Consider the following 27,653-nt stretch of genomic DNA (forward strand, 5'->3'; position numbering starts at 1 on the left):
GGGTGATTTACAGTATATTTATATTTTATATACAATTATACAATCTTCATACATTTCTGTTGAATTTATCCTGCTTCAGGGTGCCAGGGCTATAATTTGACATTTATAGTATATAAGTATAAGTAAAATAAAGTTTAGTATATATAAAATCTGGTGACTATTAGTATATAGAATTTTTTAGTATTTGCGCCATTGGATACAAAGAATTTAAAATATTTATTATAAACAGTTTTTCGATATGTTTAAGTTTGAATGTTTTTATTTTTCGTTCCCCCCCCCCCCACACACAAACACACACACACACACAAACCTGCTGCCTGTGTCAATTCAATACAAATATGAATAAAACAAATACACACTGTACATATTTTGGAAGATATAAAGTTCCCCCTGAACAGGTAATAGGTATAGGTACATGATGTTATATTACATCGTAACCAGAAAGTATCAGTCGATATTTTTGTGAAAAATAATATTTATTCAGATTTATATATTTGTATATCGTATAATATAAGGTAGGTACTCTAATAAATCTGCTGCAGTGTAGATCCTGGATTTAACCGAGGTCAAGCCGGGATTGACCGTCAATCGGACTTTGACCGTAACCTACACCCATCATCCCATATATACCTACAGCACTTCTTCATGGGGTGTGAAAACTAAATAAATCGGCCGAGGTGCAGTAACGCGGAGATGTCATTATTCCGCGCTCTATTGTTTGATATTGAATTTTTTCTACCGCGAGAATTTATGAAATTCGCGCATCAGTTGTTTTGACTTTTCACGCAATATTTTTTTTTATGCTTAAAAAATAAAATAGGTCTTCTAGCATTGTAAAGTTACACGGTTTAAAAAAAAAAATATTAAAAAACCGAACTATTTTAATATTTATAAAAATAAGTACAAGGTAGGTTGTATATACAATATACCTACTGATAAAAATCATTACATTTTTACCGTATGAAATTGTATAGAAATAAAACTTCTTACTAACTACAATTAAATATACATAATATTTAAATTAATATTATAATATACATTGTAATTGTTTGGATTTAATTCAAATTTATTCAAATAGTTAAAAAAAGTTGCAATAAACTTATATATAGAATGATGTATAGGTATATCACACGATAATAAATAAATAAGCAATTATTAAGATTTCATAAAAAAATAAAATAATTAATATTGTATTAAATATCATATTATTGTGGATTGCTTACCGAAGTTGCTTCGAATAAGTTTTCTTTAGAGTCAGTATTCAATAGACGTCTGAGATCGTTTTGAAGCTGTTGTGAGTCCGCCGTTGACTTTCTCTGACATCCAGCCACCAGTCGAGGGCTTTTAGGTGGCGGCAGACAAGTAAAACTTCCGCTCGACCAATTACAGCAGTTACCTACACAGAAATTTTTAATGAGTATTAAGTCACTATGTAATGGATTTATTCCTTTTGATTCACCCGTAAATTTTAGTTTATAAATGTTATCAAGTTATAAGTTTTCACGACAAATTTAAATGTATGTCACGGAGACAAGCCATATATTATTTAACTTTTATAAACACAATTTAAGTTATAAACTCACCTTTATAATTTCAACTCAAAACTATTTTTCGGTTAAATGCCGTGCTCAAGAAAATAATTTTGATAAATAAAAATTACATAAATGAAAACTTTAATTTTTAATTTTTACATACATATTATATATTATAATCTTAATATATGAAATCAAAGTACCACTCACTCACTCACTCGCTCATTCATCGCTACATATCAAAACCTACAAAACGTACATAATTTTTATTCGGATATTAAATTAATTATGATCGATATGTGCAATAAGGAACGATTTTCCGATATTCGCATTTTAAAGGGGTAGTCAAACAAGGATCTGTATACAATTATTTATTTGACGTAGGTAATTGAAATTTTACAAATATAGATATTTACACAACTCAATAATTGGAAAACGTTGTAGCGTCGTACCTTTATAGTTATAACATCCGGAAGCAATGTCATGCGATGATGAGCCCTTGTCGGAAGAACCACTGCTTCGGAGACTCCGCCTGAGCTCTTGTTTCCTGTCGAGCACTGTTTCCGATTTGACGTAAAGCGATTTTGTTTCTTGCAATAGTTCCACAGCGCTTTTTCTTTTCGCTGAAACCAAAAATTCAAAAATATAAACTCAAAAAACTCTGTCTGAAAAATAAAACTCATAAATCCGTTTCCGCTAATATATTATTAGTTATATACCGTAATTTGATACAGCCAGTGCGGCACACTATATATAACATATTTAGTGCCTGTTATATTATTAAATAATATTATGTAAGTACATGTATACAGTTTTTCGGATCACTGCTCATTGAGTGGCGATACTTTACACATTATACGCATAATGTTTATATGAACTACACTGCAGTGTTTCAACTTCCTTCCTGTTTTATGTTTTGTATACATTTTTTTGTATTGTATATATGACTATAATTGTATAATATATTATCCTAGTGTTAGGTATTCGGTGTTGCAGCACGAGCCATATCGATTCCCAATGTCAACGACACGAACAAGGCGGACATCACATTATGATTACACGAGTGCAGGTTAGATAGACCGTGAACTACAGGTATTTTTGGACCACCCGACTGGAAAGCAATACCTAATATGAGTGCTTAATTTTGAGCACTTCCTCTCTAAATCGGAAAACTGAGCAGCTGATACGGAAGCTATATACGAGTACCTATATGTATATGTATTAAACTGATTTTTTTTCAAATTTCCTGTCGCATCGGCCATCAGTGAAAGTGATATCGTTTATTGAACCGTTAGAAATTGAATAAACCACATTTTGTGGTTTGTCGTATCTATATAGTGGAAACGCCAAGATTGAATTTCACCAGGAAATGTTTCGTCGTTCATTAACTACAGTACTCAGTAGAACAGATATATTATATTGGGACTTAAATAATATATGATATATCTATTATTGAAAATTAGGATCTGTTGTCTGATTTCCTTGACGAAGTTTGTGAGCTAGTCGTATAGAATATAGATAAGAAATAGGAGTATACCCACATTTTGTGAGATCTATTTTATATTATGTTTTCCATTACGTATAATGGGTAGACATTTCTTCCAGTTCACGAAACGGAACTACTTTTTTTACACATCGTAATTACACAATATGGATAACTTTTCACAGAAATTTAGTAGTACGGAACTTGATCCGTAGTCAGTACATGGTACATCCACATAACGAAACAAATTTTTAATGAAATCAAAAAAATCAAAAATGACTATAGGAAAAACAATAAATTACATTGAATTGTCGGATTTTATTTTTAATTTTTTTTTTTAAAGTAAATTTGTAAATAAAAGTTATATAATAATTTTAGTACCATATTTTGACCATTCAAATTAACCTATTGACTTTACTGTGGGTACCCTATATTATAGTAATGGATAATTATTAATTACAGACTTTGTAAACGTGTGTTTGAAGGTTATCGAACAATTATTATACTATATATAATCATAGTATTAACGGCAGTAATATTAATAATATTATTTAACCCATTTCTTAAGTCGAGCAAATGAGTCGGTGGCAGTTAAGGCTTTTATATGTTCACAAGCAGTTGGTACATAAAGTAGTATACAAAATACAAATATTTACTTAGGAACAGGCAATAAACGAAATATAACGACTATTATATTTCATTAATAGTTATTTATTACTATGAACAAATGTGAAATGGGTTTTTGTTATCTGATACTTATCTGACTATTTGTAACTTTTTCTCACCCTTCGGTTAAGTGCTGTTAAGTAATTATTGTTACATACATTATGACTATATAAGTAATACCAATATTTAGAAGTACATTACTTATAGTTTATACAGCACCTAGAACTATTATTTTGTTAGGTTCCCAAATGCATATAATATAATTCGTTGTGAAAATGGATCATTAATTCATTTTTTTTTTTATCACTGTTAGTGCTTATAATCATAATTTAGACTTAATTGTACTAATGGCACTAAACAAGTGCACGAAACACTTTTAACCCACAAACTCGAAGTTACACAATGGTACACCATACACGCATTAGACTTATGGATTTCCCGCATGAAGTTTAATAAATTTATATACTTTTGCCCAGCGCGTGTATTATTGAATATCCAATTTGATGGATAGTGAAATTCGTTCGGTAAACGATGGTGGTTAGGAGGAGGAATGGATGGATGATGGAGGGATGAAGGACGAGGAGCGTAGATTGCAAAACGTGAGTTCGTAATCGGCAGAGATACAAATGATGTACAATAACAATTAAAATAATATAATTTATACATGCCTTTACGTATAACACATACCTATATGCTACATAATAATATAGCTATAATAACATAATATATTATAATTCTCACCCGTGCATTGTGGCCGGTATGACGACGCCTGTCCTTTGTCCGTGCGGAGAATGGCGTTCGTGACGTTTAGCGTTTTTAAAGGTTGTCCGGGCTGCTGGCGTACGTAACTGCTGCAAGCTGACGACAACGTGGCCATGTCACTGGCTCGGACAGAATGCCGGACGCATCGCCGCCGGACTTGTGACCTGGAACAATGCACACACGACGGTATAATAATAATAATAATATAACCAAAAAACGAACGTGTTAATTCCGGATCGAAAAGGAGAACGCACCCTCCTGCGTGCCTTGTCATAATAACGTAATATAATAATATAATGTATAATGCGATGGCCCGAAGTGTGTCGTAGACGTAGCTATACAAGTTAACGTAGTATAATATGCGGGAGGTTGGATATTATGTTTTATTATTATTATCATTATACAATTATACAATTATATACATATAGAAACGGACAACTACGGAATGGACAGTACGACGAGGTGGACGATGTACACATATAATATATGGATGTATCGTATGTATGGTACCCCGCTTCACTTTTATTTTTCTGTTTCGTGTTTGTATGACATTGCTTAAAAAATAACACTTTTGTTTTTCATTGTATTAAATACATGAAATGCATTTGTGCGTCGGGAAAAACTCGTCATATCGTGTTGTGTTATATATTTATATATTTATATTACTGGGTATAATAATATATTTTGTATACACAACCCCCTTTTTTGTTTTTAAAAGAAGGTTTTTTGTTTGTTCCCGTCGCACGTCTTTCTAGTTTCCGGGCACCGAAATGTTACCCTCAGTCTGCACATATTACATGTAATACTATACTTATATAGCCATGTGAATGATATATTACTCATTGTTCATTGATTATAGCTATATTATAATATATTTATGTAATACAGCTATAATCTTTAATATAATAATAATATACATAATGGTTATGCAGTTCAGTCCTACGTTTGAAATATTTATAGTTAAATTCCGTCTAATAATACGCCTAATTGAGTTCTAATACTCTTATTTTAAATTATGCGTTGGACACAATTACGTAATATTTGTTGGACTGAGTTAGGTTATTTTAGATTGAATTAAGTGTAAATTTTTGAGTTCTTGGGACTCAACTGTAATACATCCATATTATATATTATCACTCGTATCATACATAATACATATTACATATTATAAATCGTGATGCTGTTTATTGAGATGCTCATCATCCCAACTTCGGTATTATCACGTTTTGTAGTAAGTAATATTATACTGGCTTAATATTTCATTGTACCTGCATAAATGAAGCAAAATAATAGGAATGTATTTTTAAAAAAATATTAAATACTTATATAAGGTGGAAACATTTGTAGAAGCTGGTCATTCGACGGGGGGCCACGCTTTAATATTATTATTATTATTATTATATAATTCTGGATTGGACACACTCGGTGTGTACTATGTACGCCGCAGCATAGATCAATTAATATATTATTATTATTATACACGCAGTAACTGTGTTATTATACGTAGGTACCTGCACAACGCGTCACACAAAAATTATGATCCGCTCAACGTCGTCGGCGACCACGATGAGAACTATGGGAACCGAATAACCACGTTATAGAAAGGTCGTAGAGATGAATGAGCGTGTATGTAGTGAAAGGGAAGGGGATACCGCTACAGACGATTATCACACGGTATTGTGCAGCGCGTGCTTTTAACCCGTTCACTGATTGTGAACAATAATATTATTCATCACACACAGCTACGGGCGGCATGCAGTACACAAACCTATCTACATTATATATATTATATATATCATATATTATACTATATTGTATATATATATATGTACCATATACGCAATATGCGTCAATGTCCTCTTATACAAGGCGATTCACCTAGCACTCTCAGTTCTCACCCCCATTTTTCTCTTCAATAATGAATTTATTCAAATTCTAACTTTTGAAATTATTCGGTATATACTAAAGACAAATATTTTTAATTATTTATATTTTTTAAGGAGAGTAATATGTGGTGATACAAACATTTATATTTTTTTAAATGAAAACCGATCTTGTTTACTTTAATTGTTAAGCAGATAATATTTTTTAAGCATTTTATCTTATCTAAATCAAAATTCGAACGAGTTGTTTCTGAGTGATTGCAAAGTGATTATGAATGTAAATACCTACCGAGGATAATAAAATAGTCATCATTAAATACAGTTTAACAAAAATACAAAACAGATTCAATATTGAATTAATTTTATTTATTATATAATTGGACAATTTTTACAAATTATGAAATATTGAAGGATTAATTTTAAATATTATTTACTATCATTTTTAAATCACCTATATGGTATTCTAACCACGGCCAAATTCATCTCTTCACCCCCATTCCAAACCCTGTCAACCGTAATTAACAAAGTACGACAATCGTTTGAAAGTCGTATGATAATATCAATAGTATAATATACATTACACGTATATATTGTATTAATAATAATTATATGTACGCCGTACGTAAGTATGTTCCACATCCATGCGCCATCATCGCTACGGTCGGCTATCTGCCTCCCCAGGGCTGATCTGATCAGTTCACCATTACATTTGCGTAGTGCATGTACAGTACATTCTAGGCACTTACATACCATGTATACTTTAATAACAAACGAGTACTATCTCACGAAACAGCAGTGGCCTGTCAATTTATATGATTTGGTATTTTAATACATTTTTTCATACAATACGTTTTTTAATGTACCTGTACGAAAAAATCGAAAATGATTTTTATTTTATTTAACTCCATTTTTCAGGATTAATATACTATTTTTAGTAATAATCCATCAGTTATTCTTTTCGTATTTAGAAAATGTTGACAATAGGTATACTAGTGTATTGTTTCTATGTAAAAAAATTGTTTATTTTTTATAAACATAAAGTCTAGAGCTTTAAAGAGCCCAGTGTACATTTTGCTGACCGGTCAAAATATCTTTTGGAAAAAATGTGTTGTTTCAAAAATATCTTCTTACATATCATAGTGATAGTATCATATACTGCAGGTTATATTTAATCAGTTATTTTACCATACTTACTATAAAATATTTTAACTTTTAAATTATAATTATAACTATTGTTAAAAATAAAAAAGGTCATAATATCTTAGAACATAAGGGATCTTCAATTTTTTTATTATAATGGGAAGAACAAATATATTTAGCTCTGTATATAATACAACAAGTATAAGTGCAGTTCGTTATTTACAAGTTCACAACCACAACAGACGAAACAGGCAATTGTTTTACTTTATAATTATTTTATATTGGTAGGTACTTATAATAGTACTATTGATCTTTGAAGTAAATTAGTTGCTTTTCTAAATATATAATATATATTTAGAAAAGCAACTCATATATTATATACAATTATGAAACAATATAGGTACCCCTGAAATATATAAATTTTTAAAAACTATTGAAGTTTTTGAAAATATTTACTTTGCATAATTTAAAGTAGTTAAAAATAACAAAAAAAAATAATTATAATAATACATATTTAATGTATATTAATATAAATTGTACAAATATCAGTTTAAAAAATATTTTATTCAAAGATAATTTTGATGTAAGATTTTCGACAGAGATAGTTTGACAAAGATATCTTTTACTTATAATACAATATTATATATACTTAATATATATTAAGTCTTTGAGAGAAAAATTTACGGACCTGTTTTCGATGACAGTGAGCAAAAATGGCTAAGGAGGTCAAATGAGGATCTGAAGAATCTATATCCAAAAGAGGACATAGTGCAGTTCGTAAGGAGTTCAAGACTAGCCTGGGCTGGGCATGCGTGGAGAGCTGATGGGTCCCTCATAAAGATGGTTATGGTAAATCACCCAGGGGACGCCCAAGACAAAGATGGCTAGATGCAGTTAGAAGAGATATAGAGGAGTTAAAGCCGGATTGGAATGGAAACTTAGATCTAGCCTACGCAAGAGATGTTTGGGGAGAACTGGTTAGGTTAAATGGCTCGTAAAAGCTAAAAAAAAAAAAAATAATATTATGACCTATCACCAATAATTTACAGAGATACTCAACTCCTCTAATCTAAGATTTACAATTTTTATGTATATTATTTATTAATAATAAATAATATTACAATTTATATAGGCACTATAAACATAAATATAGTTTATTAGTATATTAATTTGAATCAAGTATCTCCAATCGAATCTAATTTTGTTCCAGAATTGTGTGAGAAGAATACTATCTAACGTTAAATAAATTAATATATAAATTATTAGAATTCAAAAAATACAAAACCAATGCTTCTTTAATTATTATTATTATTTACGTGCACTATCTCTTCCGAACGACTATACGATCATTTAGGGTCAACAAATTACGCCATCGCACTTGATGATCTTATTCTTTAATATAATAACGTCAGTACCTATATAATAATAATAATGTATATATATCAGACAAATTTATTGAATTTTCGAGAACTTTATTGTTTTGTATTTTTATTTCCTTATAGTATCTTTAATCTTACTCCACAATTGTATTCAACAAGCGACAACACGTGTTTGTTATTTTAACATGATGGCCGCCACCAAGTTTAGTGACGTATACATACAAAAAAGATTACGGTTAAGGTTAAACGATGTCGTGGAACTTCCACGATGGAAGTCGTATGACGGGATTATTAAATCTATGTATAGGTATATAAGAATATACGAATTTACCGAAGGGACATGATGGTAATCAAGTATCATTCACACGAGCCATTGAAAAAAAACTTTACCTCCCTTATGGATAATTTTAATTTGCATTATATCTTTATCTATACATAAATAAATATATAGGACGGTATGTGAATAAAGTAAAAAGTTAGTTTTTGAAACCTCGGCATTTTTTTAATTCAATTTGTTCTACTTGAAAAAAAAATACGGGTAATAATTAAATACTACTCAAAGAAATGATAATATATGAACTCATATAAAAATATGTAATCAAGTTTTATTTATTTCAATTTGTATACAAAATTACGAACTTAAAATTTAACTTCGAACATTTTGTGTGATTCCAATTATTTTTAATGTCGTACAATATTTCTTTCTTTTACGAGTATACACTGTTATATTATACTAAAGTAAATTGAAAAAAAAATACTTATAGACATTGAATACTGAATAGTTCTTACCTATAATATCTAAAAGTTAAATTTGATTACAAAAAATAATTTTAGTTTTCCCTTATAGAACCATCAATAGAATTTATATAATGCATAGTTAAAGAATGACCTAAAAGTATTAATACAATTATTAATAAAACGGAAACAATGTACTTTAAATTTGAATTTTTTAACTCCAGTAAATTATTATCAAATCAACTTCTAATTATTTTCGTGCCGTTTTATCTCTAACAGACAAAATATTATTGGATTTTCCGCTATAGCTAAAACTAATTAATATGCGGTGAACATAATATTTTGTGATGAAATTCGCGCGTGCAGCATAATATTTATCATCGTGGTTATCGCGTTGCTTGGGGTGCGCGATTCTCGTGTTTTATAAGATACCTATTACATTATACGTCCTAGTGGCCCGGTTACTGCAGCATACAGCTATATAATAATTTACGCATGTTGGAAAAGAGGATTCAAAATGATGCATATATAGCATATAACATATTACGCACACCTATATTATATAGTATATACATCACCCGCAGTAGTGCAACGGCGGATTTGCTAGGGGTGGAAATATTGTTTTACTTATTCGTGTCCAACATTATGCAGTAGCAGCGGCGGCGGTGGTGGTGGTCAGCATTTAAAAAAACCGCGTGGATGACAAAATCATGTCTCAAAGCCATTTATCTATACCTAACCACTTTTCAAACAAAAATGTTACATAGGTACGCTTATGTTAATATGCCTACGGTTCGTGAGATAAAAACATTTCCAGCGGCAGTAGGTTTACAATCATTGCGAAATGTCACCCTACACTATCCATCAGCAGCTCTTCTACACATATAATATACACATTTAGGTAGTGTAGCCGTCATGGTCGTGCAGCGGCAGATGTACCTATCGGCGGTGGGCAATACTTATTTCGGCCGAATGCAGATTTTGAAATTGGGTCGAATGCGCGTCGTTCTACTCAGTTTTAGATAACAACATCAAAAACAATAAGTCAACGATCGCCCCACAGCGACCTTTGCTAACCGTCTTTCACCAACCCGCGCGCGCTGTTCCGTCGGCGCTAGACGAACCGTCGCGACTCGCGGCAGTGGGCGTAACGCCGCTGCGATCGTAGACCTGCACGATGGCAGACGTGAACGGAACTGCAATTATTATAATACATTTTGTACCAGATAACCATTACCTGGTACCTATATAGTATATATACTATCCGTCTCGCCACCGTCGCGGTCGGACGTGCGCGCATCATAATAATGTTATTCAGCGTTTTTGTGGTAAGAAACGCCTCTGGATATGCATAATATACTTATATACGCACGTATGTATAAAACATATTTAATGTATTAAATATATTAAGACCTTCAAACTTTCCGGACATTCTGTATACTGTAAACGCACGTCGCTGTACGGCACTGGGTGCGGATTACGCGTCGTAGTATTTTGGGGAGAGCAAGAAAATACGAAATTACACGCGCTATAATATTATTATAAATATCTATTACATTTCCTCGTGATGTTTTCATTATTCTAGTCGTCGGCGTCGTCATTGCTGGTACCTACTTTTCTATAAGTGAATTATAAACGTTTAAATCGTATCTAATAATAAAATAATATATAATATACTATCTTACAATGTTTTTTCTGTTCGTTCCAAGAACGGAAACGGGAAAACAAACGAATTCACTTTAGAGATATTTCGACCGGTAAACCACACCTCCGGTAGGAACCTATGATAAAAATTTTAAATCGATGCTTAAATTTTATACAGGCACTTTTATGTGAAACCCAAAGTAGGCATTACCATTGATTATAATAAATAAAAACGTTGTTTTATTATCATTTAACAATATTCCTACTTTTGGAAAGTTATACGTAAGCGATTTATTCATTTTACCGTCATGATAGCCACTGATAACTTGATAGATAGACATTTTGACACTAAGTACAACAGTCGTATATAGATTGTCAACACGCATATGTCACCATAGTGTCTGTTATACAATTGTATTATTATAACCACTGTTTACTGGAAATTGTAATATTATGATTACTAAATAATCGCATTACGATTTAACAAGAAAAAGAATTATATCAATTATAAATTATATAAAGGGTGATTATTTTAACAGTGAATACTGAATAGAATAATAAATACACATTATTTCAAGAAGTATAAACTTTTAACGATAGATATCAGACATATGTGCAATTCAAACATAATATAATAACAGTATGATATATACTTTGTTGTTGAACTTACTATCAACTTTTTATTTTAAAACAGCGATCTATGGTTTTTTATTTGATAATTTGAAGCAATGAGTAATGTAAATAGAAAAGTAAATTAAGTAATTTTTTCTAACAATGAATGTTCACTGTTCGTTGTTAAAAGAATTAGGTATCATGTTTATAAACAGTAGGTAGTATTTTTTATTATGAACCTAAATAAAATATAGTAAGACGTTTTTATAGGTATTTGCCTTTTTCCTTTGTGTGTACGGTATTATAATTTAAAATTATTATAAAATATATTGGTATTTGCAGGTTCCATTCGCACGAAATGTATTATATATGCTGCACTGTACCTATTAGCAAATGTATATTAAACTAAATTCACTAAAATCTGTATTAATTAATATATATATAGCCATATAGGTATAATATTATATGTATTTTATCAAAAAAAATTCGTCAAATTAAAATCAAAGAATCAACAGAATATTGAGGTTGAAGGATGAAGGCTATAAAAATATTATCCACCAAATGTACCAGGCGTCAAATTTTAAACCTTTCTGGAAATGCCTACAAAAATCTGAAAATTACATCGTATAATCTAGCGCAGACCTTTGCTTAAGTTAAATATTTAATAATATTATCATATTGTTTGTTTAATTTTTCTAGTCAAAAGTGCCCAGCGCCAACATGGCGGTATAATCTATACACAAAAATTCAAATAATAACACACCAATAGGTACCTGGTACCTATATTATTATTATTTAACTATTTACATATTTATTCATAAGTCATAACCTTCAAATATTAATTACACTGAATTGTTATTGTTGTAACACATATAGACATTATTGTATATTATTTCACCCTACAATTTCTTGCAACTAGGCAGTAAAAACTACAAACATTAAAAATATTTAGTTTTATGTTTCATTTTTAATTGACATTTTTATCATTGTAAAAGCTGGGGCTTATTTTACGAATGAATCAAACCGTTATTGAAAAATTGTTTTGATTTTTTATCAAAGCGTACAAGGTGGACGAAGTGAGACGATAATACTTAACAGTTCAATCTGTGACCTGCCCTAAGAGAAATTTATTATGTTCTGACCTAGTTTAATATGCAAAGGTCAGCTTAAATGGATTTAAATTTGTTTTTTTTTTAAATTTTTATAATATGTTTATTGTGTTTTTTTTTTTTTTTGTAAGTACTATCAATAGTACCTATTATTTAACACAAAACATATAATTACTGTGTTGTACAATGTTCTATTGTTATACGATAATTTAAAAATGTATAAAACTTTGTGTGCAACATTGTAAGTCATGATCTATGATCTGTTATAATTCGTGAAAAATAGAGTTCTGAAAATTTTTGAATAATTCAACATAATATTATTAGGTATACAATATTAATAATTATTATATACTACCTATATAATATGAACAAACGTGGCTCGGCGCGTATAGCAATGGCTGAAAACACTCCCGCAACGAGATTGTGAGTATAAGACATAGGACAAAACGCGTTTACGCAGTTTCAGTAAAACTCGCTCAATTTTGGTGTTAGAATAGAAATACCTATTACAAAATTAAAATATGACAATATTTTTGAGGGCAAGATGTCGATTTAAAAAAAAAAAATTAAATTTTGAAAAGTTAAAGGTATTTTTAAAATGTTAAAATGTTTGATATTTTTAAACGATATAATGAACATTATATTGGGTATAATCGAGGGTATAATGGAAAAAACGCAACGACTTGTCCTCAGAAATATTGTCACAATTCAATTTTATAATAGGTATTTTTACTCTAGAACCAAAATTGAGCGACTTATACTCAGACTGAATAAACGCGTTTTGTCTATATCGTACGTGTGGAAGACGGAGACAACACATGCGGCTGTGACGTCCTCTTAATGTAATGTTCTGTGGAGCATTAAAATGGTTTCGTGGTTTAATAGGTATTATGTATTAATAAACAGACCTTTAGAGAAAGTGTATCAAACTAATTTGACGTAGAACAAAATGTAAGTAACAATAGATATTTTTTTAACGTTATCGATTATTTTACTCCATATAAGAGTAAAATTAAACTTATTATTGTTGATAATTAAACAATATAATAGTATTAGATAAATCACATATTTATGTATTTCCAACCAAATAAAGGTCCCACGTTATTCAAAAAACTTTCAAGTAAGAATATTATTCATTAATTTAATTAGAACAAAAGTCTAGATACAAATTTAAAGTGATCTTTTATTTTTGAGACTCTTAGCCGGCTTTATAATATTTTATAATTATATAAATGATAATATCATCAAACATATGAAAGCTATATAATGTGTTTACGTTCCGTCATTCCCCTATAAGTTTTATATTTTGTAATATTATGTAAAGAAGCAATGATTTTTATATTATCCAACCCAACCCTTCAGCCTTTTCCTAATGCATTAATCGAGTCAGTGTGGCTTACACAATAATGTATTAAGATTAAAGATATTTTAAGACACCCCTATCGAAACACGATCTCTTTGGTAAGTTTATGTGATTTGAACCAAATTCCTTTTAAGTACAACAAATTCCGTCGCCCGTCGGTTTATATCCAAGTACACAAAATACATCATGAGTAAATAGATGCTTAAACAAGTGCATATGTACCCGAAATCAGAAATATGACTTAAACAGCGTATACCGTAACGTCATTCTAGCCTTTACAGATATTTCGATTAGAGCAAATATAATATAAAACCGGTATTATCATATACATATACACATTTTAAGTTTATTACAGCTATTTTTATTTTTGTTCAATCGACTAGATATTAATATGGATATAATATAATATTAATTTGTTTGTTTAAAACTCCAACGTCAGAAGAAAATTCGTAATTAAATTTCGCTAAATACCAATATCAGGCTTCTATCGACAAACGGCCACTTCAAAACAATGTTGCTTTATTATTTATTTATATTAATTTGGTAATGTGATTTATGAATAATATAATAATATTATATAACCTTTAACAGAACCAGACCAGAATTTCCTGGTACTTAATAATTTGTAGGTAATGGAATATCAATAATATACATTCAAAGGCATTTTACCCAAATTAAATAATACAAATATATCAATATTTTTGCAAGGAAAGTTTTGAACAGATTTACAAGTGAATGAGGGCGAGTTAGACAAAAAACATGCTAATTTACTTCTCAAATCCTTGATCATAAATTTATTTTAATAGTTAGTTATCATTAATAATTGGTTGTATAATTTAAAATTGACCAATTCAAATCGTATATAATGCTGTTTAAAGTATACACCATATACCTGTTCTCATCCCCCATACTTGACTCGTCGTTAACGATAGGTTATAGATAACCCGGCTATTGGATAATACTTGCCAAAAAGTTCCATGTAGCAATGTTGGCAAAAACTGTATTATACTATACGCTATAATTATAGTTATAATCAAGTTACGAATAATTATCATATTTAGCATCATAATTATTGGCATTAGACATAGATGCTGTATAGTTATTTCATTAAAACTTAAAATATGTAGAGGATTGTAGACGAAAATTATACCTATGTAATTATGTAAATAAACACAATATATACCTCTCTGGACTCTGAAATTAGCATACAAAAAATATTTAGTCCCAATGAATATATACCTAATACATGTTAATAATATATTACATTATGTATAAATTAAATAAACAATAAGCCGATAACTATTACTTTTATTTGTATTCAATATTTTAATATAAAAATTAGGTACATCTAATAACAATTTGATTTTGTTTTTTCTAAATTCTAAGTACAGTTAATTTCAAATATTTGAAAACAAATATCAAAATGATTCTAATACAACCATAATATGAGATATATTTTAAGGCCTTATCTTATCAAATATTAAACAACAATAACATTATTCGGTTGAATGGCTTACTTGCTATAATTTTTAACAAATTAATTACATCATGTAATTTATATGACTATATGAGTGTATGACATACCAGAATAATATAGGTATAATATCATATTTTACTAGATATGCTATCTTACAGATATGGGAGTTAAGTGTTTTAGTTAGCTCTTCATAATATTATCTTCACAAATATACAAGTAATAAATCGTTGTATAGTCACTGCAGAGCATCAATGATTTCAAACTAGTCCATTATTTTACTGGATGACCGAACCCATATTACGTGCAGTTCCACTACATATTATCCATATGAGATATTTTTCTATTAGGAAAAAAACGATTTTTTTACTATATAATTTTAACGATTTGCAAAACGACACCGGTGCCGACGTGAAGTAAAATGAGTTTCCGGTGGCAACGAACTCCAGCTGTTTAATGTCGATAGAAACATATTTAATACCATAAAATAATATTTCTAGTCCGAATCGAAAATTTTTTAATATTTTCAAGAGTAAAAATGGAATAAAAACTAAATAAAATACATTCTTAGTGTCAGAGATCTTACATATTTTAACCGTAGTTTTTAGTACGTTGTATTACGTTAACGAAATTAAATTAAGTACCTACATAATAATATTTAATTACAATATATTATTTTTATTATAATAAATAAAGATGTCTAATTAGTAAATAGTCTAAATAGTTTCTTACAATCATTATATTGTGATCCAACAACAAGATAATAAATGTGAAATAGATTATAACGTTTCTAAGTTTTTAATCTAAGCTTTCAGCTATTTTTATTCTATATACATACAGTATAGGTAGGTCAAGTATTTCAAGCGTTATTAACACTGAAACTACAATATAATATACTCAATATTGTATACTTGTATATTCGTGCTAGAAAATTACATAGCATTAGCAAATAGAGTGTAGGTACATGTATGTTGAAAATATAATATAGAAAACTTTATAGTAGATTGATTATAGCCCAGCTGCGTCATTCTATGTGAGATTTCACATAAGTAATTTCAGTCACATTTTTATTTAAGTACATATAATATGTACAAACTACAAATAAAAATAAATAATGTAGGTACTACGCACAGTAAATATTATCACAAAGTCAAAGTTGAAAGTATATGACATTACATAATTTGTTCATGTGTCACTAATTGAATTTAAAAACTATAACCACAAATCACAACTGATAGATATTACTGAATTTATGTTCAATTATTTTCATACATAGGTATAGTTTATTATTTGATATTATGTGTAATGTTATAATAGTATATAATGTTTGTCACTTTTTAATTAAAAATTATAATATATTGTTTTACTTACTAACAAATGCATTATTTAGTATTTACTACACATTAAAAGTATATGTGCTAATTACTAGTAGAAACTTTGATTATTAATTTAAATTTAGGATACGGTATCCAGGGATTTTTATTTTACACATGGACGCTGTTTCCTAAATTTAAATTTAATAATCAAAGCATTTGTTGTTATAAAAATTATAATAATCCATGATTCATGAAAGCCAGTATTGCAGTTCAAGTTTCTGTTAGAACAAACTACAAACCAATCAATAATAAATAAGTAATAGATATAAGAAAAATTAAAAAAGGTATTAATTGTTCACTTATAATTATAATTTATAAATATTTGTTTAATTGAACAATAATAGGATTAGGTAGTAAATATAAATGTATACTCTTTCATTCTCGATTTAAAATTTGTTCGAACTATCAATTAATGTTGTGTAATGTATTAACAAATTAAATAGGTACCTATATTTAACTCATTTTAACATCATAATATCGTATATCCTACACATATAGATGATAGAGCGTAAACGTTATAATGGTTTTGCAATAGAAATATATGTATAATATAAGGTTATACCCTTTACGTTGATACATTAAAATAATTTTTCATTTTGTGATGCTAAGCAGGTTAAATTAATTTGATGGAAAAGAGAAATCTTAATACAAATTATTTACAATCTTATATTTAAGCATTAATTAATTAATTAAAAAAAGTATATCCGAAAGTATTATAAACAACCATAATTACGTACAACTTATACGCTCAAATATTCGAATACATTAACTATAACATAATAATAATACCTATAATATTTTAATATATAGGTATTATTATTTATTTATAGATATTTAAGTTTAATGTAAAATGTAAATAAACGACGATGTAATTTATTATTTGTACGAACGTTAATCGTGTTTTATATTATACTACCTTATACCTACCTAATATTTGTTTATTTATATAGGTACACACTGTACAGTACACAAACATTACAAACACCAAACACATAAACTCAATATATAGGATACAACATGGCCACATATAGGTATACCTATATCCCTATATTCTATACCAGCATGCGCATATAATATAATTTGTTTGACTAAGACTCTGGTGGTCGTGAAAATGAATGCGAAGAAAGCTCTATTTATGATATCGGTATAGATAACAATATAATATGTATAGCTACGTTCTTTGAGTACAATAACAAATGGACCAACGTTCACGGTCAAAATTGATCGTGTTGAGAACCGTTACGTGCGCCATGCCATAACGTTTCGATTGAACAAACTGCGAACAAAGATATTATTTCCATACAAAACAACGCGTCCCATTAACGAGCACATTATGCGCATCCAGTACCGTGTATAATTAATTAAGACGAGTGCTAATGATCTGCCGCAATCATTCGAACTATCGATACGATGATAACAAAATAAACACATATGCGTGTACAATAAATATGTGTAAAATATAGATATTATATTTAAGTATAATATGTCTGACGTCTGTGTTATTCTAATAACGGACAAACCTGGAAATTAAACATCAACCGTATCAAAATAACGTTATTGATCCGATAAAATCACGTCATGTAACTTTAAAAAAATAAACACGGCGTTTGAGTTAGGCAATTGTTGTACGCTTAATTCGTCCAAAATAGGTAGCTTGGTTTTTAACAGAAGAATACTTAATTTGTAATATAATAATATGGTACACACTATTTTTTATACCTATATTGGTGTATGTATTATGTGTAATACAACTAACTATGTAAGTCATATCTTTTATGCCGATATATGCTAACCTTCCACGTGGAATTTATAATTTTGGAAGCACAAAATTGTACTTTGTTATATTACAAAAGCCTAAGAAAAAACAAAGATTGCACTCTGCTGTATGTTGTCGAGTGTACCTCACTATCGAGTAACTGTAGTGAATGTGTTAAATTTGAATTCAATGATAAATAACTGATCGGAGACTAGATTGAACTAATTGTTGTCAAAAACATTGCATAATATGTTATATAATAAATATTATAATTTATAATAATATATAATATGACTATTATTGTTATAAGTTATAACTTATAATTTATAAACTTAATAGAGTTAATAAGCCGATGTACACTATAACGGCTTGAATAGGTTTGTGATATAAATAGCTTAAAATTAGTATAAATCTTTTTAAATCTTAATTTCGTATAGAAAATAATAATAAACGTACAGAGGAAAAATTATGAAAAAAGAAATTGAATAAATTCCAAAAATAAATATAAAGTTCCAATAAATCCTCCAAAAGTCGTCCAATTACAACGAAATAACAAAAATTATTAGAGGAAAAATCGTTATATTTTGTTTAAATATCATATTTCGTTAACATGTAAACATTAAATGTCTATAAAAAAAAAATTATCTATATAAGTACCTAGTATGTATTTTGAGTATTTTCAAATTGCTGTAAGAAAAATGTATGAGGAACCTTGTGTTAAATGTTCAACCTTAACTGATTAAAATGAAAAATTGTATGAATTTTTAACTATACAATAATTTGCAAATATTCGTTTATATTTTTGAGTTATTATAATATATGTACCGACTAAATCCAAATCACTACAAAAAACAACCCTCAATGTTAAAGATTGAAGGATTTTTACTGCACCTAAGGTGGCGTTAAGTGTTAGACACACGAAACATAATTTTAAAATACATATAATCATATTTTATTGATCCGCTCTAGATGTATGATAAACAACAAATTTAATTAAAAAATCAATGTGATCACACATTATTTATAAATGTAACAATAAAAAAGAAGCGTAGGTAGTTATTTTACTGATTGTAAAATTGTTAATAAAATATATTAATATAATAGGTGAAATAACAACACATTGTAAGAAAGAAGTAGCTAGTATTGTATTATACGATGTTCATAATTTCTTGATACCCAGTTAAGCCAACAATAATTTATTTAGCTATATAAAATACTTTTAAACATGGAAATTATTGGAAAGAAAAAAAAATTGAATAATAGATCGAATGAATCATGAATACATCATGTGATAAATCTTAAAGGATTTAAATTGACATTGGTTGAAGTATCCTGTAGTTTCTTTGTAACATGCAAGTATGTAACACTGATTATTAATATATTATGATAAGTTCATATTAACTAGTAAATTTGTGACTACGATCGAGGCACGTCTGAAGAATACAAATTTAATGTAATAAAATAACAAAAATTGTAGATTTGCTGTTGTAATAATACTATTGATATTTGATACGCTATCTTAATTACATAGAATTCAGTTTTTATTAAATATGTATAAGATATTATTTATTAGGATTTTTACTGAATATCTATATAGGAAACAGTTAAATTTCAAAATATGTTGTGTGGTATGACTTATAATAAAAACTAAAATACACTTAAATACTTAAATTAAAAATAATTATCAATTTTCTGATATTTATACAATAGATGCACTTAAAAACAAATAACTTTCTCAATTACATCATAATTTTTTTATGTAATAATATAGTTAAAATTTTAATCTAAAATATATAATATAACTAACCACTGTATAAACTAATAATATAAGTTAATGTAACAATTTCACGACTTGTGATTGTTTCATTTCGCCGAACTATACCAAAATGAAAGAGTAAAAAGACAAAAGAATTTTTTGTTTGGTATATTTCTGCTATATTGTCAAGAGCATTATATAATAGAATCATGACTACATAAGCATAATTTATATTTTATGAAGTTGAAAAAAATCAAAAGCAATTTTAACATACCCTCCAGCTTTATTGAATAGAAATAATTGAACTAATGCAGAACTAGCGAATATCTATACCTATACATTAGTATATTACATATATGTGTAACTTACAATCGATAGCAAAAATATCCTATACGATCAATCAATAATTTAACTTTTGGTTTAGATTCTAACTATTTATATTAAGTCTGATTTCTTATCAATATAAACAGAATATAATTTTAGATATCTACGTATATAAATTAGAAATCAATTCAATAATAATTTATGATTGATTATCTTTACATTTATTCATTACCACTAATAAACAAAAAGTTTATAAGAAAGATTGTTTATTTTTATTAAAATTATTAATCCAAAAATAAAATTTAATTTCAACATAAAATATGCTTTTTAGATATTTTAATTTTACACAAAAATCAATTAGTAAAATGACTAGAATATAAAACGTTTATTATATCACCATTGAAAATTAAAATATTTATTTAACTTAAACTTTAAAAAAAACTCAATCTACAATTGACCAAATCAATACAGGGCAGAATGCACGTTTCGTTTATTAAATTTGAAATGGGAAAATTATTTTTTTCGGAGCAGATGCACTTGAAATGCTATTGATATATAGCTAATGTAAAGATAAAAGGAAATTATAAACACGAAAAAGATTTCAATGTACAATAGTTCTGTTGTGAATTCTAAGTCACTATCTCGATGTAATGGATAAAAAGGAAGAAAGAGAAGAGAAACGGTGACGGCAATATTTTAATTTAATGATGAATACTCGCGGATAGCCTGTGTGGTGTTGGTTTATACGGTATCAGAAGTGGGAGACGAAGTCGGAATGGTTTTATATATAAGACCACACGCAAGTTTTCCTACCAGGACGTCAATCTTTGTTACAGTGCATATCTAATAAACACTAGTTTAGAATGTACCTATTTTATTTCTATTAAAAGAAAAAAAATCAAGCTAATTTTGATGATTTGTTTCGTATTCACTTATTCTAAACTCCAACAGCTCGTGTTGAATCACAGGAAGATAATGTTCCATCACCTAATATCCAAATCATCGCAGATCAAAACTCACAAGTTATATATAATGTTAAATAATCTTTTATCTCCTCAACAGTATTATAATACAATTTAGTAAATTCACTTAACTTTGATAATTATCTGATAGCATTCTAAATTAATGGTTTGATTACAGCGAAACAGTGACCCATATTTCGATTTGTTTTAAAACGTATATAGAAAATTTCGCATACGTAACAATTTTTTTAATGACAAACTAATTTCTCAATTAAGCAACTATAACAATTATTGGATGTAATATATTTAAACTATAACAACAATATAACATTCACAAAAACAGGAACTATTTTTTATATCTTATCCTTTTTTTGTACATCGCGACGGTATAATATATATCCGTTACAGCATAACGGGGTCTCGTCGCGCTATAGATAATAATGCAATATCTGAAATGTATATACGAGAACAGCTGCAAACAATGTTCAAAGATCTAATTATTATTTTAAATTATATCACGTCAGATGGATATTTAAAAATTAGTTTAGTAAAAAAAATATTATTTAATTCACTAACTGTGCACTGTTGCACATATACTGTATACTAATACACAAAATTATCATATATATCATTTTTTTCATATATTCAGCTCAAATATATCGTATAGGTTAAAATATACTACGATTACAACCTATAGGTTAGGTTATTCGTATAGGCTATTTATAATCTAAGCCACTCACAAAAATACTAAATGATACATATAAAATAAATACCTCATTAATACTTGTTTAGTCAAATTTTATCACGTCTAAATTTGTAGGCAATTTACTAAAATGGAATTATAGTACTATACATTTATATCAATAGAGTATTTGAAGTGATTGAACTTTTGTTAAGAATGTTGGATATTATGAAAATTACAGCTAATCAATTAAAAAATTATAGTTTTTTTGTTGTATCATTATAATACAATATCCATAACTGATTAATTGGTAATAATTATAATATATAAGTTAATAATATGGTTGACCATTCAGTATTATGGGTGGGTACATTTGATTTTCATAAAAAGCACTTCAAAAATCGACAGAAAATCTCATTCATATTACTGCTTTCACCGGTTTGGCTCCCTCTCCCACTGCCATTGAAGCTGTGTATTACATTATTTGAACACGTCCAATGCACCGGAACGACACAGTCAGTTTTGCGCATTGTTCTAGGATTTTTAATGACCGGGACATTATAATATATCCGACGGCCGATAATTACTGCTCGTTTTTATTCTCTCTCCGCACTTTGTTTTTCCCTATTCGTTGTCGTATGTACATGTTTTCAAACAAATATATATATCGTGTATGGTTCGGCTGTGCTCTCACGAATCGTGTCACGGACATTGAAGGTGTTATTGCAGTGTTATAGAAATCTCGATGCTGACAAAGATCAGCACAAATTTGTTATAATGGTGCATATGAAAAGCATTATATTTCATCATTCTATTACAGTTGTCGTTGTGTATACCTTTTGGATAACATACAACAATAATAATGTATAATAATGTGCCGACAATTAGTTTCGGTCAAATTCGTCTGGCGAACCATCAAGCTGTATATTTTTGGTACAGCTGTAAATACCTATAGTAACTATATAATATATAAGCTATAGGTACCATACGGATTCGTATAGTCAAAACACTACAGTCATGGTCAAGCATCACGCAGTTATCTAATGTTATCTAATAAATAATATCTAAAATGATTCATTTACTACCTATTTATTTTGTAATTACTAACTAATAATTAACATAATGTATTTTTTTTCTTGATAATCAAGAATAAACATCAAACACAGTATATGTATAATGTATATTGTATACATACATAATCTATATAAAGCCTATTATTTATTAAATTATTCAACAAACAAATACGATTAAATGTATTAAAAAACACATACCTACTATCAATTACAAAAACTGCATAAGTAGTGTTAAAGTAACTTTTATTCTTCGATATACGTATATAGTATTATGAAATACTAAATATGCACCATTTTTAAGTAAGTACTAGCACTTCAAAAGATTTGGCCCATTTTAAATATTACCTAACACAAATGGTAATTTTGTGAATATACCATAAATATTATATATTTGTATAGAATTATTTTTATGAATTATAACAAATAATAATCATTAATTAAAATAATACATTATAAAATATTAAAATAATTATTGCGATCTTAGTTATGTTATAAAATATATAAGTAACTTAGTTAAAAACTCTAATACATAATTTATTTAAATTCTATTATCAATGTACCTAAGTATAGACAGTTAAATGTGTATTTTTAAATTGTATAACCTACTTCCAATTATTATAGCTAAAAATTCAATAATCGTAAAATGCACTTACAAATAATATTACAATTTACAACTTATTTAATAAAAAAAAAATTATTTTTTTTTAGAAGCATTTTAATATTAATTGTTATACTTTTAAATCTTAGTGTTTATCTGTATAAGTATACGTTTTTTTTTATATAATTTGTCAAATAATAATAAACTAGTATATTTTCGTTTTAAAAAAATAATTTAAAACCTTATTATCATTGTCTATTATGTATATTGTAATTTGTAAATTATTACAATATATATATTATATATATTTTTTTATTAATTAAATATACCCGCGACAACTTAGGCCATTGGGTGGTTTTTAACTGTGTGGGAGGGTACTGTAAGTTTAAACTCGTTTACACAGTTAGGCAGATTTTTTAGTGGGCACCCGTAGGTATCTGTCATGCCCGGGTGGGGGATGGCGGCACTTCACTCCGGACACCGTGACTTGCCCGAAGAAAAATGCCGCCCGCGGCCGAAGTTTTGAACCGGCGTCGGTGCTCGTCACAACCGACGCCTCAGTCCACTCGGCCACTCCGTCCCCCAATATATTTTATAATTATACATTAGTCCTTAGGTACATGACGACTTATACACATCAGAAACAAATTATTATTTTTACAACATAAAAATAAATTATTAACCTTTTATAAACATATGCTTGTAAAATCAGCTAGAATGTATTTACGATTATATAGAGAACTCATTATAAACTCATTAAAGCTATACAACTATACAAGCAACATCCTAAAGAATTGAGAAGTTCTTTCTTTCAATTTTTTAGTCTTTTTCAATATAAAGAAGTCATTATGTGTGGGTTTTGTCATTAGGAAACATACACAAATTCTTCATTGAAAAGGGTTTCCTTCAAAAAATATATTTTACAAAGAAAACCTTGGGAGTTATAAACTATCTTATTAACCTCACTCTATATTATGTACTACATTACAACTTGTTTTAAAAAAAGTATGAAATCAGTAACTAAAAGTATAATATATAACTATTAACTAGGTAAGTACATATTATATAGATACCAATATAAGAAGAGGTACGTTGCATAAACAATCACCACACATTGAATGAATCAATAGTAACCTAATGGCCCCTTAAACATGATTTAGTGGACCAAGAGTGTTCCATTAAATTAATCACTTTTTTATGCAACTTAGCGTAAATATTTAAAAAATATTTAACTAATAATCAATTTATATTCAATTCATTTACAAATAGGTGATAAACGTAAACAATTTGTAGTTAAAAATGTAAACATTTTCCCCATAAAATTGTATGATATATAACCTACATACTCGAATATTTAAGTGAATATATTATATGTAACTATTTAGTTTTACCTGTTAAAGTTGTGTTGATCCTTGTCTTTTTTTGCAAACAACGAATTTTCGTTTGCTTTACTGTTTTATATTCTTGATGAGCTTATGAAACTAAAAATAAATATAAATACATCATTAGTGAATATTTATTAAAATAATTTTTTTTATTTACAAAGTAATTGTTATAGTAAAATATAAAAAATATTCTAACAAATAAATATTTATTAATTTTTTTTTATTCGTTTAAACTATGTGTCTATATTACATATAATTATATATTTTTGTAGAACTATGTACCATGGTATTCATTACAGAGCACCAAACCACGTACTAACATTATATTTAAGCAGTGATGTCACAGTTTCTAGTCGTAGACCGTAGTCCTTATAACTAATTGAAAAATTAGATCACTGTTATACATAGGTGTAAGTATTTACTAATTTATTAAATATCTAATAAATAGTCGTTTAAATAAAAAAATTTAGGTATTTTACTTTTAAGTTTTAACCATAACAAAAAAATAATAATAATCAATATAATACTTAATAGCAACCAATAAACTAAAAGAAACGGTTAGCAGCATCACATGTGCAAAGCATCCCTATTAAAATATAAATAACTTTGGGAGGGAGGTGGCAGCGCAGCTTTCATTTTGCTCTAACAACAAAATCAATAAAGCTTTAGGGCGCGGCAAGGTCACTGTTTACGTATATCCACCACCATCTCCATCATTGTATGATTGATGAAGATGTATTAATATTACCATCTTATATTCAATAAAATTTCAAGATATATTTTAATTATTATAGTCATTAATAAATTATAGGTATCTTAATATTATGATTGGTGCATTTTATTAATATTTTTAATGATTTTACTTGTTTTTGCTAACAAACGAAAGAACATTAGTTGAGCATAATAAGTTAATTGTTGAAAAAAAAATTTCATTATTTTAAATGTTTTCCTATTTTTATAAGTTATACACTTATAACTTATACCTAATCTGCTTAAAATTAATAAACCTAGATAGTAGATATACATTATGAATTTTATTTAAATATAAAATAATTAAATAAATTATTCTTATTGTCTTACAAGAGTAAGAACTAAGAACTAAGAAGTTAAAAATATTATATAATATTTTGAAACGATTGTAATTCATAATAATAATAATAATCAATATAATTATAAATATTTTTAAAAAAACCGGGAAAATCGCTCTGCTGTCTAGTAGGTTTTGATTAAACTTCATCATTGAGTAGGTCACTGTAATGGATGCGTTAAATTTAAATTCAATGATAGTTAATGAATCCTTGCATTCGAAAAACGATTCTTAGCAGAGACCTAGGGTCAACCTCTATTTTTAAGGATATTTTTTAATGTATTTATATATGCTATAATGATTATTAATACCGAATTTTTCTACTAGTAAATACTAAATAATAATAGGCACAATAGGTTAAAATAATTGTTTCCAAATACATAGCATATTATATTATATTAATAATTACGAGACTAATTATATAGGTATATAAGTATATTGTATTACATTATGACTATATTATATAGAGGCCGGTCTTGGCCGCGTGTATTGTCTCCGTCTTACAAACGTAAAACATAAAAATTTGCGTTTGGCCGAACCAATTTTGTGCTGTTAGCTATTTAATATATAAGAGTAAATTCAGCTATAATAAAACTTAAAATTAAGAACATTATTAATTATATTTGTGCGTTAGTCTTTTACGATGTTTTAATTTTTAAGGAAGTTATTATAGAATATAAAATATTACAATTTAAAACTGCTCATCACTCACTTAAGAAATTTAATATCTTTAAAATCCGAAGTAAAAACATAGGACATACATTAAGTCTTTATTATTATTAAGTTTTATAGTTTTTTTTTATTTATCTTAAGCATCAGAAACTATGGCAATTATCATTTTGTAGGTGGGTTACGGTTGGTTATGGAACACG

At 28.0% G+C, this 27,653-nt stretch overlaps 1 protein-coding gene across 2 annotated transcripts in view; it reads right to left on the reverse strand.

The window, feature by feature from the left end:
- LOC100165602 overlaps window positions 1-27,653 on the reverse strand; it is a 50,152-nt gene that overhangs the window by 15,919 nt on the left and 6,580 nt on the right. For both annotated transcript variants that reach the window (XM_001947396.5, XM_008181708.3), the window contains exons 2-5: window positions 25,701-25,790; window positions 4,423-4,607; window positions 1,985-2,155; window positions 1,224-1,396 (exon numbers count right to left, since the gene is read on the reverse strand). In XM_001947396.5, coding sequence (XP_001947431.2) covers window positions 1,224-1,396; window positions 1,985-2,155; window positions 4,423-4,558 — 480 coding nt within the window. In that variant the 5' untranslated portion in view covers window positions 4,559-4,607; window positions 25,701-25,790. The remainder of the gene's footprint in view (window positions 1-1,223; window positions 1,397-1,984; window positions 2,156-4,422; window positions 4,608-25,700; window positions 25,791-27,653) is intronic.

This window comes from Acyrthosiphon pisum, chromosome A1, assembly GCF_005508785.2.
Source record: "Acyrthosiphon pisum isolate AL4f chromosome A1, pea_aphid_22Mar2018_4r6ur, whole genome shotgun sequence".
NCBI classification, from domain to species: Eukaryota; Metazoa; Arthropoda; class Insecta; order Hemiptera; family Aphididae; genus Acyrthosiphon; species Acyrthosiphon pisum.